At 41.8% G+C, this 18,007-nt stretch overlaps 2 protein-coding genes across 2 annotated transcripts in view; both read right to left on the bottom strand.

Annotated features, from left to right (window-relative positions):
- The window catches only part of LOC310877632 (uncharacterized protein), a 41,441-nt gene extending 24,419 nt beyond the window's left edge, over positions 1-17,022 (bottom strand). The window contains exon 1 of the mRNA XM_083791577.1: positions 16,788-17,022. Coding sequence (XP_083647703.1) covers positions 16,788-16,983 — 196 coding nt within the window. The 5' untranslated portion in view covers positions 16,984-17,022. The remainder of the gene's footprint in view (positions 1-16,787) is intronic.
- LOC310878455 (uncharacterized protein) lies at positions 843-11,671 on the bottom strand (the record flags this gene model as incomplete). Its single annotated transcript, XM_083792784.1, has 3 exons — positions 11,476-11,671; positions 3,919-4,167; positions 843-2,296 (listed from the first exon to the last, which is right to left on the bottom strand). Exons 1-3 carry the CDS (start codon positions 11,660-11,662, stop codon positions 843-845), a joined length of 1,890 nt encoding a protein of 629 aa, XP_083648910.1. The 5' UTR covers positions 11,663-11,671.
- Positions 17,023-18,007: the final 985 nt, after the last annotated feature.

Below are 18,007 nucleotides of genomic sequence, written 5' to 3'. Positions count from 1 at the left end.
TTAAATTGAATTTAGATTATTTCAATCCCATTTTATAAAAAAAGGAATTATAGTTTGTTTCATGACTCAACTCCTTCTAATCTCCCTCCTCAAACTGCACACACATATGGGTGGTACATCCGGCTGTCGAACGTCTATACGAACACAGTAGGAAAATCTTCAGGGGAGGGAAGACAGGAGGGTGATTGTCATTGCATGTATTCCTACCGACTGGGATGGGGAAGTGTTGAATGGGAGTACGAAGGCTCCCGACCTCCCGGTGGGGGGCTCTTCGCTGGCAGGACACAACAGCAGTGACAAATAACTGTGTGGGGAGGAATCAATTGGCATAACTAAATATGGGAGAAAATGGGATAAGAAAAAACATTCTGAGCTTCACTCACCCTCCCAACGGTAAACAGAAGAGTGGGCAGCTCAATGTTACATTGGCATGTTTTTATTTTTGGAAAATGTTATTTTGTCATGTAAAGTACACATTAGTCAGAGCATGCTCGAACATTCGACAATGAAGGCCTGATATCTCTTCTGCAATTGCTAACAAACTCTACCTGTTGTACTGTACCACCACTGCACCAGTCATTTGTCAGATAATGATGTACTGTGCATGTTTATGTTAATGACATAATAGTCTTCATTGCCTTCCCACCTTCTATGTAGCATTATAGCCTCCAATATAAAGACTCCTGTAATTCCTTTGAAGTTCTTCACATCCACCTCAACAGAGGAGAGAGAAGGGAAAAAAAACACCTTTCACCCCCTGGCCCCTAGCAAGAGGAAACCAGCATTTTATATTTTGAGCACTGTAGACTAGAATAGAGCACTGATGATCCACTGGTCATCTCTTAAATGATTCTGCATCTCTGCCTGTGTTGTCTTAAATTAGAGCTGGTTTTGAAGCATTTACTGCAGGTGGTGCACGAGAATGGCTTCTCCCCAGTGTGGATCCTGCTGTGATCTGTCAGTGAGGCGCGTTGTCTGAAGGATTTATTACAAACATTGCATTTGAACCGCTTCTCTCCAGTGTGGCTCCTCATGTGTATCTCCAAATAGAAAGGTTTGGCAAAGCATTTCCCACAAACATCACAAACCTTTGCAAACTCATTCTTGTGAGTTTTCAGGTGAAGTTCAAAATCCTCCTCAGCATTAAAGTGCATCCCACAAAGCCCGCAGTCATCTTTAGGGTGACTTTCTAGATGATTCACCAATGAGACTTTGGAGTGAAAATCCTTCCCACACACTTTACATATGATTAGCACCAGCTGCTCTTTTGTGATCACCTCTGCATCAACATCCCCATCATCATATACAGGAGTGGTACTGGTTACAGCGATTTGTTTGCGTTTTAAATGAGTCCACATGTGTTTTCTTAATGTAGAGTACCTGATGAAATGTTCGCTGCAGATGGTGCATGCGTATGGCTTCTCTCCAGTGTGGCTCAGGTGGTGTCTTGTCAAACTCTGTTGACCTCTGAATGATTTACCACACAACTCGCATCTGAAAGACTTCCCCTCAGTGTGGATTCTGAGGTGACTCATCATACTTTGGGGAAACTTGAAGGATTTACCACACACCTCACATGTGAACGGCTTCTCCCCAGTGTGGGACCTGAGGTGCATATCCAAACTAGTTCTACTGCGAAAGCAATTTCCACAAACATCACAAACTGCTTTCATCTTCTCGTGAGTTTCCAGGTGAAGTTCAAAATCCTCCTCTGTCTTGAAGTGCATCCCACACAGCCCACAGTCATCTTTAGGGTGACTTCTCAAATGTTTCAGAAGTGGGCCTTCATAATGAAAGGATTTCCCACATACTTTGCAGGTACAGGATTTTTTATTCGTCTTTCTTCGTCTTTGTTTGTTTATCTCATTCTTGTGAGTTGCAATCTCATTCTTGTGAGTTTTCAGGTGAAAATCAAAATCCTCCTCTGTCTTGAAGTGCATCCCACACAGCCCACAGTCATCTTTAGGGTGACTTTTCAAATGTTTCAGAAAGTAGCCTTTATAATGAAAAGATTTCCCACATACTTTGCAGATACAGGGTTTTTTCTTGGTCTGTGGTGTATTACCAGTCAGTGTGCAATGTTGTTTGTTTGGCGTTGGCGACCACTCTTCGCTTCCGTCATTGTGTGCATCTAGAATAGCTTCATTTCTGTCACTGTCTCCATCTTGAGTAGCATTCCAGACATCGTCATCTTCGTTTTCAGGCTCAGTGAATCCTGGAGATGGGACCTCTTCATCAGCCTCTATGGGCATCTGCTCAGCTGAAGTGACAGGTTCTTCTACATTGCCTATTTCATCTGAGGAGCAGAAAAGGAGAAGTGAACATTCAGCAATGATTAAACATAATCAGTATATCACACATCTCAAGGTTCTTGCTTCAATAATTTAACTCCTGTTATGTGGACATTTCTCTGTAACTGTAGTGCCAATTTAAGAAACCAGTTATATCGAGCAACGAGCATAAAAATCCAAGAACGGATGTGCGATATTAAAGGACCTATAACATAAAATTCAACTTTTTCAATTTCTTTTGTGTTTTTGGGGCTCCCATGTGTGTTTTCTATCCCCACAAATAACCAATTTTGAACAATCAGGCCTTCATGTCATATGGGTGTTTTAATGGAAATTGCTCTCAGAAACAGCTCGACTGATTTTGGCCTCATCATGATGTCATCAATGTCACCCTACTTTGTATAATTCCTCCTTTTCTTCAGTCTTCAGTTGCAAATTTGCATTTCCACTTTGTTTACAATGTCCACCATTGTTGATTTTCCAAGCTGGCATGGAATGGAAACAAGCCTGGTGTTATCTAGCATGAGTATTATAATGACTCAAATATTAAATAATCTGCATATCAGCACCCTCTCCATCTCAGGACAGTGTGGTACTGCAGCTAAAACTGCTTTCAAAGTCCAGAAAGAATTGACAAGGCCTGGTTATATCAGAGTGGTGATTGAGGCTCAAACCATTAGAAATAACTTTGAGGGACATAGACAATATGATTATTAAATATTAAAAGCAGTTTTAAAATGCATGTTATTTGCGCTTTAAATCCAAAGTTAAAAAAACGGAACTATCCCTTTAAGTACGGCATCTCTAATGAAACCATGGTAACCAATGTGGTACCATGTTTACAGCTGTGCAGTAAACATGGTAGTCTCACAGTAGCTAGCTATATGATTAGTGATTACATATCGAACATGGGAGGCACAACTATTGAACATTTGAAACATGTTTACTTTGAACACTAGCCCCATGTGTGAGCTCTCCTTCACTGTAGCTCCAGGACTCAGTCACATAGCATTGCCATCCAGAACTGGAGTGCCAGTCATTTATGACTTATTTAATTTCACAATGTCCTCAAAACATTTAAAAATAGTATGGCTGGATAGTGAACCTATGTAAATCATAGGTTCACTATAGGTGTCCTCAGACGAGCCCTCCATACATTTGGCCAGCTCATTTGGCCACCTATTCTACGTACATATTGACAATGTATAATCCCAGAGTAAGACACTTAACCCATAACTGCTCCCAGGGCCCACTGTATATTGTGTGCACCATACATTTTGTGCTCCCCAAAGGAAGTTTTCATTTCTTCAGTCCAGAAATCCTGTCAGGCCCTGTCACGGGCAGGGAACGTTGTCCGTGTGAAGGTATTGTAAAAGTGGAGATATTAAAAACATTTTCACTGCCAGAACTTTAAAATGCATATGAAACTACAGGACAATATCCGTCGCAGCAATTAATTATTGAGGCAATTGGGACTGGAGATAGAGACGTTTAAATACTGCCACTAATGACTATCAGTCTGCTACCGGGCATGCATATCTATGGATCTATGGCTGTGTATCTGGAATATTACAGCTAATCGTCTCACCACGTCAATCAGATACATTTTTACAACACATACCTTTACCTGTTATTCTAGTTAACCTGATGTCAGGTTGTAGAAGCGCATTGAGCATCTTGCATTGTCGACTGATCTCTCGTTTGGACTGGTGCATTTCTCCCTTGTAGCCTGAGATCGTCTTCTCAACAGCTTCCACGATCCTATCAGCAGCTACAGACAGAAAATGCTTCACAGGGACTTCACAGGAATTCCACTCCTGCTGCTGCTCAGTGAGGAGATCCTCATCCCACAGAGAGAGGTTGAGTTGTGCTTCCTCTGAGGAGCAGAAAAGGAGAACATTCAGCAATAATTACAAAATCTGTGTGCGTTCATTCTATTAAAGAGATAGTCCTTTTTTTCCACCTTTTAACTTGACATCACACATCTCAGGCAGGATGATTGCACAGGGTGTATATACAGTATGTCTGTATACTTTTAGACACAGATGACGTAAATTCTCCATTCATTATCAATGGCATTTAGTTTGTGTAACATAGCCAATTTGGGCCCAGGCGGTTAGCTCAACCGTCTCTGGGCACCTAGGCTGCCAAGGCAGCCGGATGGCGTGCCGTGGGCTCGACTCCCGAACCATCTCTCTCCCCCTTTGCTGCCTGTCTGCTGTTAACTATCACTATCAATAAAGGCATAAAAGCCCCAAAAACAAATCTTTAACCTTAAAAATTTATATATATATATTAGTGGAGGATATTAAGTCAATATTTCATGAGAATCGTTCACTTTATGGTACAAGCACCAAAATTGGCACACGAGTGCTTCGGAACCTACTCTCTCAGAAAAGTACGTTGTCCACTTGAAAAAACTAAATGGACACCATTTTTCAAGATGGCCGCCAAATGAAAATGGCCTTTTGTGGCGGTTCTGGACAACCGTGGGTCCGACCGACTCGAGACCGGGCACTGCACTCCCTGTGGGTGTGTGGAACGTGTGTGTCGAATTTGAAGTCGGTGGGGCGAACGGTTCTCGAGTTACGTGGATTGCAGACGTACACACACACAGAATTTGTGCAATTAGCAGATCATTGGAACGGTTGTTCGCTTGGTGATACAAGCGTGACATTTGCCGTGAACATTCCTTTGGTCAACTCTTTAACTTTTTAAACCGAGCAATCCAAAAATCCAATATGGCGGTGATATTTCAAGATGGCCACCAAAATTTGTTTTGCATTTCAGCATATATTTGGCTATACCTTTGTGATGTACTGTACCATACTACTGTATAATACTGTACGGCACTGTAGGGCATCATACTGTACCATACTGTACTGTACAGTACCGTACCGTACCGTACCGTACCGTACCGTACCGTACTGTACTGTACTGTACCGTACTGCATGGTACCATACTGTACCGTACTGTACCATACTGTACCGTACCTTACTGTATGGTATCATACTGTACCGTACTGTACCGTACTGTACTGTACCATACTGTACCGTACTGTACCATACTGCATGGTACCATACTGTACCGTACTGTACCTTACTGTATGGTATCATACTGTACCATACTGTACCGTACTGTACTGTACTGTACTGTACTGTACTGTACCGTACTGCATGGTACCATACTGTACCGTACTGTACTTTCTGTACTGTACCGTACCGTACTGTACTGTACGGCATCATACTGTACTCTACCATACTTTATGGTATCATACTGTACCATGCCGTACCGCACGTTACTGTACCGTACTGTACTTTACCATACTGTACTGTAACATACTATAGTGTACTGTACAGTACCGTGTGTGTGTGTGTGTGTGTGTGTGTGTGTGTGTGTGCATGTGCAGGGAAAAGGGGAGGGGTCGGTTAATGTGGAAATTGTAATGTAATTTGTGTCACAGTGAAATGTTGTGCAATAACAGTATGTCATACAAAAGCAATATTTGTACAGTAAATATGACATGGATGCAATGTAGTGCAGATGGATTTCTGTGGCATGTATCATTTTTTGTGCATAGAGAGATGTGTGCTAACGGAGTGATTTGGTAGGAGAAGTCGGACGGATAAACGGACATATTGCTTTGCATCCCCTATAGTAGTAGGATCTAGGATGAGCATCAAAACTATATATTTTAAATACTTTTTATTAGCACATGCTTGAATTTTACATTCCATAGGGCTGGACCACACATGGACCCCATTTGGTTTTGTTTTCTGCATCTTCCTCTGTGACCTGCCACCTTCATGTCATCTCTCACAGCATCCTTAAACCTCGTCTTTGGCCATCCTCTTACCTGGCAGCTACATCTTCAGCATCCTTCTCCCAATGTACCCTCATCCCTCCTTTTCACATGTCTAAACCATCTCAACCTCACCTCTCTTGCTTTATCCCCAAACCTTCTAACCTGGGCTGATCCTCTAATTCAGTAATTTCTGATAATGTCCTTCCTTTTCACTCCTAATGAGAACCATAGCATCCTTAATTCTGCCACCTCCAGCTGTGCCTACTTTTCATCAGTGCCACCGTTTCCAACCGTACAGCATGGCTGGTCTCACTACCATCGTATACATCTTCCCTCTCACTGGTAGCCTTCTGTCACAAATATTTCCTGACCCATACTATGTCCCATATTCTCAATACATTGGCTTCTCTTGCTAGAACATTTCCAAATCTATACTCACCTTAACCTGTTACACTACTGTCTACTGTCTGGTCAATTGGTACAAATAATTTTCTCCCTCCCTCACCATCTCTCTTTGCACTTACTGTACATCTCAAATAGCCCTGACCACTTCTTAGCCCACACCACCTGACATCACATCTCTCTCTTCTTCTAAAAAAAACCCCAATGGGCATTGCCCATTGACATATATTCAAGTCTGTGTGTGTGTGTGTCTGTACATCTGTAATCCACATAACCCGGGAACCGTTCGCCCCACCGACTTCAAATTCGACATACACGTTCCACACACCCACAGGGAGGGCAGTGCCCGGTCTCGAGTCGGTCGGACCCACGGTTGTCCAGAACCGCCACAAAAGGCCCTTTTCATTTGGCGGCCATCTTGAAAAATGGTGGCCATTTAGTTTTTTCAAGTGGACAACGTACTTTTCTGAGAGAGTAGGTTCTGAAGCACTTGTGTACCAAATTTGGTGCTTGTACCATAAAGTGAACGATCGTGTCATTAATATCCTCCACTATATAGGCCTATAGCCGATTTGCTCAGACAAGTGACGTAAATTCTCCATTCTTGTGTGACAAAAAACTACACTATAGCTGAATATAGGCCCTCGAAATTCAAAAATGACACAATAGTGAGAAGTGAGCGGTGGCTTTGGGGAGATTTACTTGTAATAGTGGGGTTCCGTCTCCATGTTAAATTTAGTTGTCATTTACAACTCATGTAAAAGTTTCACTTTCAGTACTAATTTGAAGGTGAGGGTCTATAGAACCATTTTGGTTCGAGTGGCAATCACCAAAATAAAATAATTGGCCTATAGGGGGCGTAGTCAGGTGCCAACCCCCATCAGCCCTACCAAAATATGTAAACTGTTGTAACTTTTGATTAAATTATCCAATCTGAACATATGATATATGTATGGATTCACAATCAGGAGTAGCATTTGGTACTTAAACCTTATTACACATATAATATTTCTTTCCACCCAGTATTGGTGTAAATACACAAAAATAGCAGGAAAAACGAGCTAAAAACTAGTAGTGGGGTCCCTAGACAGACCGTCATTTACAACTCAACAAAAGTTTAACTTTCACTTCTAATTTGTAGATAATGACCTATAGAGCAATTTTAGTTTGAGTGGCAAGTCTACAAATTAAAAAAATATATATTTTTGCCAAACTTCCAAAATGGCCAAAATCAGAATTATGTTTATTTGAAAGATGTCTTAATTTTCTTATATTGCTGTTTTTTCTTTGTTTTTCTTGCTATATCAAGTTAATCCTGCGTGAGGAATCAACTGGATTTCAAATATTAATGTTTTGAATAATCTGATATAGAAACAAAATAAAGATGGCTGCCAATGTACATTGAATTACTACATTATGCCTAACTTCTATCCTGTTGAACCTAGAATGGTGATGTTGGTGCCTATACCTATGTTATCATGAATGACTAATTGTATAAAAACAAAATACATATAATAGGACAATATATAATATTTCACAAAAATGAGACAATGCAGTATATGTGGGGAACTAAAGTTAGATATTGGAATATAATACACCACTCCTGTGTTATATTTGTTTATTTTATTTTATTTTAGTACTGCCACTATAGGGGGCAGAGTAGCAGGTGTGTCTTAATTGTTCAGACTTGGTAGCTTGTTAGTTATAAGACTGTGTACATACATCTACTGATGCCTAGTCTGGACACATCCTCATTGATGTTCCTGTAATCTTAGGGCGTTTCGGGTCTTTCAACATCATACGCCCTCCTCCAGGTGACCCAGCCAGGGTTGATCAGACCTAGAGCTTGTGTCCAGACGGCTAGCTAGCTACCATGACTCCAAGGCTCCCCTCTTTTGAGCCACAGCCATCTTGAGGCTCTCTCTGCCGCATCGGTGGTACTGCGGATGGCTCTCCTCTTTCTCTCTCCCTCGATGCCTAAGCTACTGAAGGCTCTGGCCAAGGACCGGGCTGCAAAACCTCTGCATCCAACCTCCACAGGGAAACACCTTGCTCTCCAACCAGCCTGCTGGCAGTCGCTGACCAGACCTGCATACTTGGAGAGCTTCCTTTCAAAGGCTTCTTCCAGGCGATCTTCCCACGGGACTGTCAGCTCCAGCAGCACTGCTTGCTTGGTGGACTCAGACACAAGGACAATGTCTGGTCACAGGGTGGTGACTACAATATGGCTGGGGAACTTCAGCTGATGTTCAAGATCCACCAACAACTGCCAGTCTCTTGCAGACATCAGGATGCCTGCAGATGTTGTTCTTCTGACAGGAGTTGGCTTGTCCCCAGCTCTGACAAGATGGTCGGACCTGCTTTGACCACTCCAGTCCTGTGCTGATGGCTTCAGCAATGGTCTTAAGGACTTGGTCATGCCTCCACCTGTACCGTCCATCTCCAAGTCCATCTCCAACAGCAACTGAGGATGTGTTCCGCTTGGAACACAGTGGGCATGCTGGTGTCTCTGCTATGCCCCATATGTGCAGGTTTGACAGGCTTGGAAGCACGTCATACACTGCCATGATGAGAAATTTGATGCGGTGAGGCTCAGCTTTCCAAAGCTCTGCCCAGGTCACTTTCCTCTCAACCGCATTCTCCCATCTCGTCCAAGCTCCCTGTTGCTTCATTCCCACAGCCTTGCAGGTTCTGGTCTCCTCCACTGCAGCTCTCACCTCATCCTGAACAAGGCGTCGCCTTTCCTTCCCCCTGGTGTTCATTTGGGGACTCGGAAAGGAACCTAGCCCTGCTCGGCCTCGTGTGACCACGCCCACCATGCACCTGTGGTGCAGCCTTGCCTCTACCTCTTGAACTGCTTCCTCTGCCCTCCATTTCCTGCCAGTCCTCACTTGGATCCCTGCTTTAGCCACCTTCGGATCACTTGAGTCCCTGTACTGAACCACTTCTCTGGCTCTATAGTTACCTTGAATTCCTCCTCCAGGGATTTGAAAGGCAGTTGCAGTTTGTTGGTGTTTCCGTAGAGTGCAATGCTGCTCAGGCTCCTTGGTAGTCCGAGCCATCTGGTTGCACTCTCCCAACTCCTGCTCGCTTGCAGGGTCGCTGTACGTCTGCTTCAGATGTTGGTCTATGTCTTCCTGCGAGGAGGACAGTTTGCCACTGCACTTCTGCCCCAGCAAATCCTTGGTGAACTTTAAGAGGTTAGCGATGAAAGCAGCACATTTGCGTGCCCTCTCACGCCGCCGCCTCCGGATGTGCTGTGGCATTGGCAAGAAGATCATGCCGGACTGGTGCACCTGTTAATCGTAATAAATGTCTCTTTTGTGGTGAAGAAACACTTGCAGCAGACCATTCATTCCAGAAGGTAGAACTCACCCAAGAGATAAACGACAAGGCAGTTGCGCTGGGAGAAGACCGTATCGTGGCACTCCATGACTATCCATATTCATAAAAAACACTTTAGGATCCTTCATGACATGTTTAACTTTTTTGCTTACCTTCAAAATATCAATACCACAAGAGAGCAATCAGTGCAGCTCATGCTCTTCTGCAGTATGCTTAGTATTATAACTAACAAGCTACCAAGTCTGAACAATTAAGACACACCTGCTACTCTGCCCACTATAGTGGCAGTACATAGTATAAGTAATTAAATAAAATAAACAAATAACACAGGAGTGGTGTATTATATTCCAATATCTAACTTTAGTTCCCCACATATGTACTGCATTGTCTCATTTTTGTGAAATATTATATATTGTCCTATTATATGTATTTTGTTTTTATACAATTAGTCATTCATGATAACATAGGTATAGGCACCAACATCACCATTCTAGGTTCAACAGGATAGAAGTTAGGCATAATGTAGTAATTCAATGTACATTGGCAGCCATCTTTATTTTGTTTATATATCAGATTATTCAAAACATTAATATTTGAAATCCAGTTGCTTCCTCACACAGGATTAACTTGATATAGCAAGAAAAACAAAGAAAAAACAGCAATAAGAAAATTAAGACATCTTTCAAATAAACATAATTCCGATTTTGGCCATTTTGGAAATTTGGCAAAAATATATATTTATTTAATTTGTAGACTTGCCACTCAAACTAAAATTGCTCTATAGGTCATTATCTACAAATTAGAAGTGAAAGTTAAACTTTTGTTGAGTTGTAAATGACGGTCTGTCTAGGGACCCCACTACTAGTTTTTAGCTCGTTTTTCCTGCTGTTTTTGTGGATATACACCAATACTGGGTGGAAAGAAATATTATATGTGTAATAAGGTTTAAGTACCAAATGCTACTCCTGATTGTGAATCCATACATATATCATATGTTCAGATTGGATAATTTAATCAAAAGTTACAACAGTTTACATATTTTGGTAGCGCTGATGGGGGTTGGCACCTGACTACGCCCCCTATAGGCCAATTATTTTATTTTGGTGATTGCCACTCGAACCAAAATGGTTCTATAGACCCTCACCTTCAAATTAGTACTGAAAGTGAAACTTTTACATGAGTTGTAAATGACAACTAAATTTAACATGGAGACGGAACCCCACTATAATGACCCCTCCTTCCTGGCCTGCATGTACTGTATGTTGCAGTGATCAATGGGTGTTACGTGTTAGGCAACAGTGACACTTTAGATCACCCAGCAGTATTGCTGTACTCAAGTGGACATACACACAGAGTACATGCATGCATGCCCATTCGTTCGGTGCCACCGCTCAAAAACATAACTCCCTTTATACCAACATTTTGATTTGAAGTGTACGTTTACATTAGAGGCTGGTTGAGTGGATTCTGCAGGCTAGATTGAGGCTAGCTCTGGTCCATAGCTCTATGTGTTTCGCATTAGAGCTATGGATCAGAGCTAGATTTTGAGGCAATCATCTCTTAACAGTCTGGTATTATTTCTAATGATAATTCTGTTGATCTGTTTTATAAACGCAAGTGTCACGTACATACCAGATATTTTGATCTCAGCTTGTAGAAGCAGACCGAGCAGCTTGCGTCGTCGACAGATCTTTCGTTTAGACTGGAACATTTCTTCCTCGTAGCCTGAGATCATCTTTTCAACAGCTTCCACGATCTGATCAGCAGTCGCAGACAGAAACTGCTTCACAAGGACCCGAAGACCTTGAGTTTTACTCATCTTGGTATCTAGTTAGGCGGCTATTATCACATCGATAGACTGCTATGGAGAACAATGGTTCTCTTTATGATCACAAACTGTTCTGAATGATTATATATAAAAAACACTGGACAAGTCAATGTTTACAGTTGCAGACTGCAGTTGCACTTCCAGGTGAACTATCTTTTTCTAAACCCAATTATCAGACACTGTTATCCAGAGCGGCGCCGCCTGGTGGTATAGAAGAATAACTTTCTGAAGCACCAAATGTAAAAGAAAACACAGAATGTTAACAATCATAATTGGATTATATGCCTCAAGAACTACAAGTAAAGACATATTGGTCTAATGTTGCAATGTTAACTAACATGGAAAATAAATGTCATTTTTTTTATTGCCAGTGAGGCTATGCTTTCTCTCAGTTTTTGTCTGTTTCAGAGTGAATTAAATGCATGCTTTTCTTCTGGGAATCAAGAATGTCATGTTTGTTTGATAATATCAAAATGTAGTAAAAACATTAACATAAGCATCACTACTGGGAAAAAACCTATATGAACATTTATTTTGTAGTTAATTAAACAATAGCAAAAGTAGTAGTCATAGAATGTCTGTGATCATTGATGATATGAAATATCTGACTCACAAGTCTTTGGAATTATTTATTGAGCGCACACCACAACTACAAAGATGACAGAGTTCAATGATGTAGATATCGTTGTATTGCTCTGGTCTCTAGTCTAAACTACCTCCCCCTGGCCAGCCTGATGGAGGGGAAAGGAACTGGTCGGAATAACATGGTCCTTCCACATGCTACATCCGGCCGGTCCCCAGTGTGGATCCTGAGATGTCTTGTCAAAGTGTTGCGCACACTGAAGGCTTTACTACACACCTTGCACGTGAACGGCTGCTCTTTTGACAACTGTGCTATACTGTCTTCCTCAAATACAGGAGTGGTCATCTCTTAAATGATTCTGCATCTCTGCCTGTGTTGTCTTAAATTAGAGGTGGTTTTGAAGCATTTACTGCAGGTGGTGCACGAGAATGGCTTCTCCCCAGTGTGGATCCTGGTATGGTCTGCCAGTGTGCTGTGTTGTCTGAAGGCTTTATCACACACATTGCATTTGAACCGCTTCTCTCCCGTGTGGCTCCTCATGTGTATCTCCAAATAGAAAGGTTTGGCAAAGCATTTCCCACAAACATCACAAACCTTTGCAATCTCATTCTCGTGAATTTTCATGTGAAGTTCAAAATCCTCCTCAGCATTAAAGTGCATCCCACACAGCCCGCAGTCATCTTTAGGGTGACTGTCCAGGTGATTCACCAATGAGACTTTGGAGTGAAAATCCTTCCCACACACTTTACATATGATTTGCACCAGCTGCTCTTTTGTGATCACCTCTGAATCAACATCTCCATCGTCATATACAGGAGTGGTACCGTTTACAGTGATTTGTGTGTATTTTAAATGAGTCCGCCTGTGTTTTCTTAATGTAGAGTACCTAATGAAATGTTTGCTGCAGATGGTGCATGCGTATGGCTTCTCCCCAGTGTGGTTCAGGTGGTGTCTTGTCAATTTCGATTGACACATGAAAGATTTACCACACAACTCACATCTGAAAGGCCTCTCTCCAGTGTGGGTCCTGAGGTGACATCTCATATCGTGGTGAACTTTGAAGGATTTACCACACACCTCACATGTGAACGGCTTCTCTCCCGTGTGGCTCATCTTGTGTCTCTCCAAACTGCTACTACTGGGAAAGCATTTTCCACAAACATCACAAACCACTACTTTCGCCTTCTTGCGAGTTGCAATCTCATTCTTGTGAGTATTCAGGTGAAGTTCAAAATCCTCCTCTGTCTTGAAGTGCATCCCACACAGTCCGCAGTCATCATTAGGGTGACTTTTCAAATGTTTCAGAAATGGGCCTTCATATTGAAAAGATTTCCCACATACTTTGCAGACACAGGATTTTTTATTTGTCTGTGGTGTCTCTGGTGTCTCTTCACTTCTGTCACTGTGTGCATCTTGAATAGCTTCATTTCTGTCACTGTCTCCATCTTGAGTAGTATTCCAGACATCGTCATCTTCGTTTTCAGGCTCAGAGAGTCCTGGAGATGGGACTTCTTCATCAGCCTCTATGATCATCTGCTCAGCTGAAGTGACTGGTAGAGGTTCTTCTACTTTACCTATTTCATCTGATGAGCAGAAAAGGAGAGGTGAACATTCAGCAATGATTAAACAACATTAGTACACACTACAGTATCACCATCTCAAGGTTCTTGCTTCAAAAGGTTAAGTGTCCTTAACATTTCTCTGTAACCGTAGTGTCAATTTACTTAACTTAACATCCAAGAATCTTTGGATGTGCGATTTTAAATCCAAAGATTAAAAAAAGATTAATTACAGCATCTCTAATGATACCATGGTAACCAATGGAGTTAATAAAACAGCTGTGCAGTAAACGTGGTAGTCTCACAGTAGCTAGCTAGATGATTAGATATCGAACATGGGAGGCACAACTATTGAAACATGTTTGTTTACTTTGAACATTTATAGCTATTGTCTTTTTCTAGTGCATTCTATTTACTGATGTAATGTATTTTTTTATTCTGCATGTACGTATTGCACTGGAGCTGTTGGACAAAACAAATTTCCTTCGGGATCAATAAAGTATCTATCTATCTATCTAGCCCCATGTGTGACCTCTCCTTAACTGTAGCTCCAGGACTCACACTCACGAGCAGCTTGCTGCAGTCACGAGCAGTCACATAGCATACAAGTTTAAATAGCACCACGATCAGTCTGATTGATTGAAGAATTACAGTACATTTCAAGCAAAATGTACTGGTTGCACTGCTCAGTTGAGACCCGGGCTCTAGTGCTGCCTGCTGCTGCATAAGCGCTTTTTTTTTTTTTTTTACTAAAACGTTGATGTACTACTGCACTTTTGCCCAAGACAAATTTCCGTTCGTGGGACAATAAAGTATATCTCATCGCATCTCAATACAAAAACTGTAAACTGAGTGGACACCCCAATAAAGCATTACAATTATTTACAAGAGGGTCCACCTTGTTCAATTCATCAAAACATTTAGAGACGTACAAATATACACTTCTATTTAGCCAAAGAACAGAACAGGAATTCATCATGAAGGAGGTAAAAAGGTAAAATAAACATATACAGTCTGCTACCCGGGCGTGCATATCTATATGGATCTATTGCTCTGTATCTGGAATATCACAGCCATTCTAGGGCTACTTTCACCACGTCAATCAGATACATTTGAAGACATACCTTTACTTGGAATTCTAGTTAACCTGATCTCAGGTTGTAGAAGCACATTGAGCATCTTGCATTGTCGACTGATCTCTCGTTTGGACTGGTGCATTTCTCCCTTGTAGCCTGAGATCGTCTTCTCAACAGCTTCCACAATCCTATCAGCAGCTACAGACAGAAAATGCTTCACAGGCACTTCACAGGAATTCCACTCCTGCTGCTTCTCAGTGAGGAGATCCTCATCCCACACGGAGAGTTTGAGTTGTGCTTCCTCTGAGGAGCAGAAAAGGAGAACATTCAGCAATAATTATAATGTGTGTGTTGTCTCCTTTTTCATTCTATTGAAGGGATAATACATGTTTTTTCACCTTTTCATTTGACATCACACATGTCAGACAGAATGATTGGTGCATATACAGTATGTAGCCTACTGTGTGGTCATTGGAATGCTAATTCAATTTAAGAACCATTCTCAACTATTTGACCAGAACCTTTGGATGTGCACTGCAATCAAATCGATTAAAAAAAAAACAGAACAATCCCTTTTATACCAGCATCTGCATCTCTACTGATGACATGGTATTGATAGCCATGTGAGCTGTGGCTAAATATGTTATAAAGCTGTGCATTAAACAGGCAGTCGCACTCGCAGTCTCGCACATTAGATTATATATACATCGAACACTAGAACCATGTGTGACCTATCTTTCACTGTAGCTTGAAGTGGACGACTTAACGTTTTACATTTAGGCTGGTTGAGTACTGGATCTGGATCCTGCAGGCTGGATTGAGACAATCATCTCTAACGTCTGGTATTCTAATGATAATTCTAAACGCACTGTTGGGGACAGGTTAGACAGCTCGATGTGTTGCTATGGTCACGTGGTGTTGGGTGGTGTCAGACAGGTAGTAAAGTCAGCTGTTCACCGGTGGCGTTTCATGAATGGAAGGAGAGGGGGTGAATGACGGGGAAGTCCAACTTTGCTGACCGCTTTATAAACACAAACGCTAAGACAACACTGCTATCTGTATAGGATTCTGCACCCACGATATGATGCTAGCCCTGTAAACATGACTCTCGTATTCATACGAGAGTCATGACGCAACTTCACCCTGGTTTTTGCAGACGCTACATTTACAAATAATTAAATATATAAACATTCGCATTTCAAATATAAAGTACTCACAAAGTGTCCCACGGGTGTTAGTTAGTAGCAGCGCCAGCGATTAGAATGTCTGCATCCCGCGTTGTTTAATAAAAAGCATTTTTATCCGAGGTGTTATTTTGCCATTGGCTTTCAATTACGCGCCCCTATCGGTCGGGAGGAGGGTGGCACTCGGTGTGTTCGATATATGTAGGCTGACCGCCCTGCCAATACAGACTAATATGCGAGTGCGCTCCCGGTGTGCAACTGTGGATTTCCCAAACGAACCCCGTTTGAAAAAAGTAGCCGGAGAGCTCGGACAAAAATGCTTTTTATTAAAGAACGCGGGACGCAGCAATTCTAATCGCTCGCGCTGCTACTAACTAACACCCGTAGGACACTTTGTGAGTACTTTATATTTGAAATCTGAATGTTTATATATACGGAAATCTTGTAAATGCAGCGACTGCAAAAAACAGGGCAAAGTTACTGCATGACTGTCATGATAATTATCATGGCAGTCATGTTCCAGGGCTAGATATGATGCCAAACATTGTTTTAACTACCTTTAATAAATGAATTAAACGCAGTACCCTGGAGAAGTGAGTCCTTGGCATGCAGCGCGTCTGGCAGTACATTTCCCCGCTTTTAGCCTCTCGGTGGCTTAATAAGTTTGTCGCCATACACGCACCAATCAGTGCAATCACACATTGTATCACATACCAGATATTCCGTTTAACCTGATCTCAGGTCGTAGAAGCACATCGAGCAGCTTGCGTCGTCCACTGATCTTTCGTTTAGACTGGAACATTTCTTCCTCGTAGCCTGAGATCATCTTTTCAACAGCTTCCACGATCTGATCAGCAGTCGCAGACAGAAACTGCTTCACAAGGACCCGAAGACCTTGAGTTTTACTCATCTTGGTATCTAGTTAGGCGGCTATTATCACATCGATAGACTGTTATGGAGAACAATGTATCTTTATGATCACAAACAGTTATGAATGATTATTTAAAAAAACACTGGACAGACGGGGGGGGGGGGGGGGGGGCAGACAAGTGAAGTCAATGTTTACTTCCGCTTCACTAGGGTTGCACTTCCAGGTAAACTATATTTTTCTAAACCCATTTATCAGACGCTCTTATCCAGAGCGTCGCCGCCTGGTGGTAGAATTAATAACTTTCTGACTGTAATAAAAGTTGCTTAGCAAGCATCCAAAAGTATGTAATCCGGCAATCAACAGGTTTCTTAAGTGGGAAATTTGGTGTGTATATGTAAATGTGTGTACACACACACACACACACACACACTTTTTTTTGGGCCCAAAATGTATACACATACAAACGGGTGTCAGCATTGAGCAATTTATTTTATAGGGCGATATATCATGTGACCATACCATAGAAAATAATATTTTAGGCCAATTAAAAATATATATTTCCCACTTCACTAAAGGCTAAAATAGCTATATCGCCTCAAGCATCAAATGTAAAAAAAAAAGCTAGACTGGATAAGTGGACCATCTATGAAAGGTAGTACAGCACTCTGCAAAGCTGCTGCAACTGAATACAACTTAATCTTTCTCACCAAACAGCCTAAACTAAACATTAGGCCTACAGGATATAAGAAAAGACTAGTCAGACACAGTGGTCTAATGTTGCAACTAGGGATGTCCCGATCATGTTTTTTTGCTCCCGATCCGATTCCAATAATTAGATTTTGAGCATCTGATCCAATATTTATATTAAATCCAATCCAATCGACTTTATTTATATAGCACATATTACAACAAGGTTAACAAAGTGCTGTACAGGAAAATAAAAACAAAATCCACAAACAGTGGCGTGCACAGACATTTACAGGGGCAATGGACGGGCCGGTTTGACGTGGGAGGGGAGCGCGTTCCATAGTGAGGGGGCTACGATGGAAAAGGCTCAGTCACC

The sequence above is a fragment of the Protomyctophum parallelum genome (genome assembly GCF_964188405.1).
Source record: "Protomyctophum parallelum genome assembly, chromosome: 20".
In the NCBI taxonomy this organism is placed as follows: Eukaryota; Metazoa; Chordata; class Actinopteri; order Myctophiformes; family Myctophidae; genus Protomyctophum; species Protomyctophum parallelum.
The sequence above is the reverse complement of the archived record's forward strand: the minus strand, read 5'-3'. Positions and strand labels throughout refer to the sequence as shown.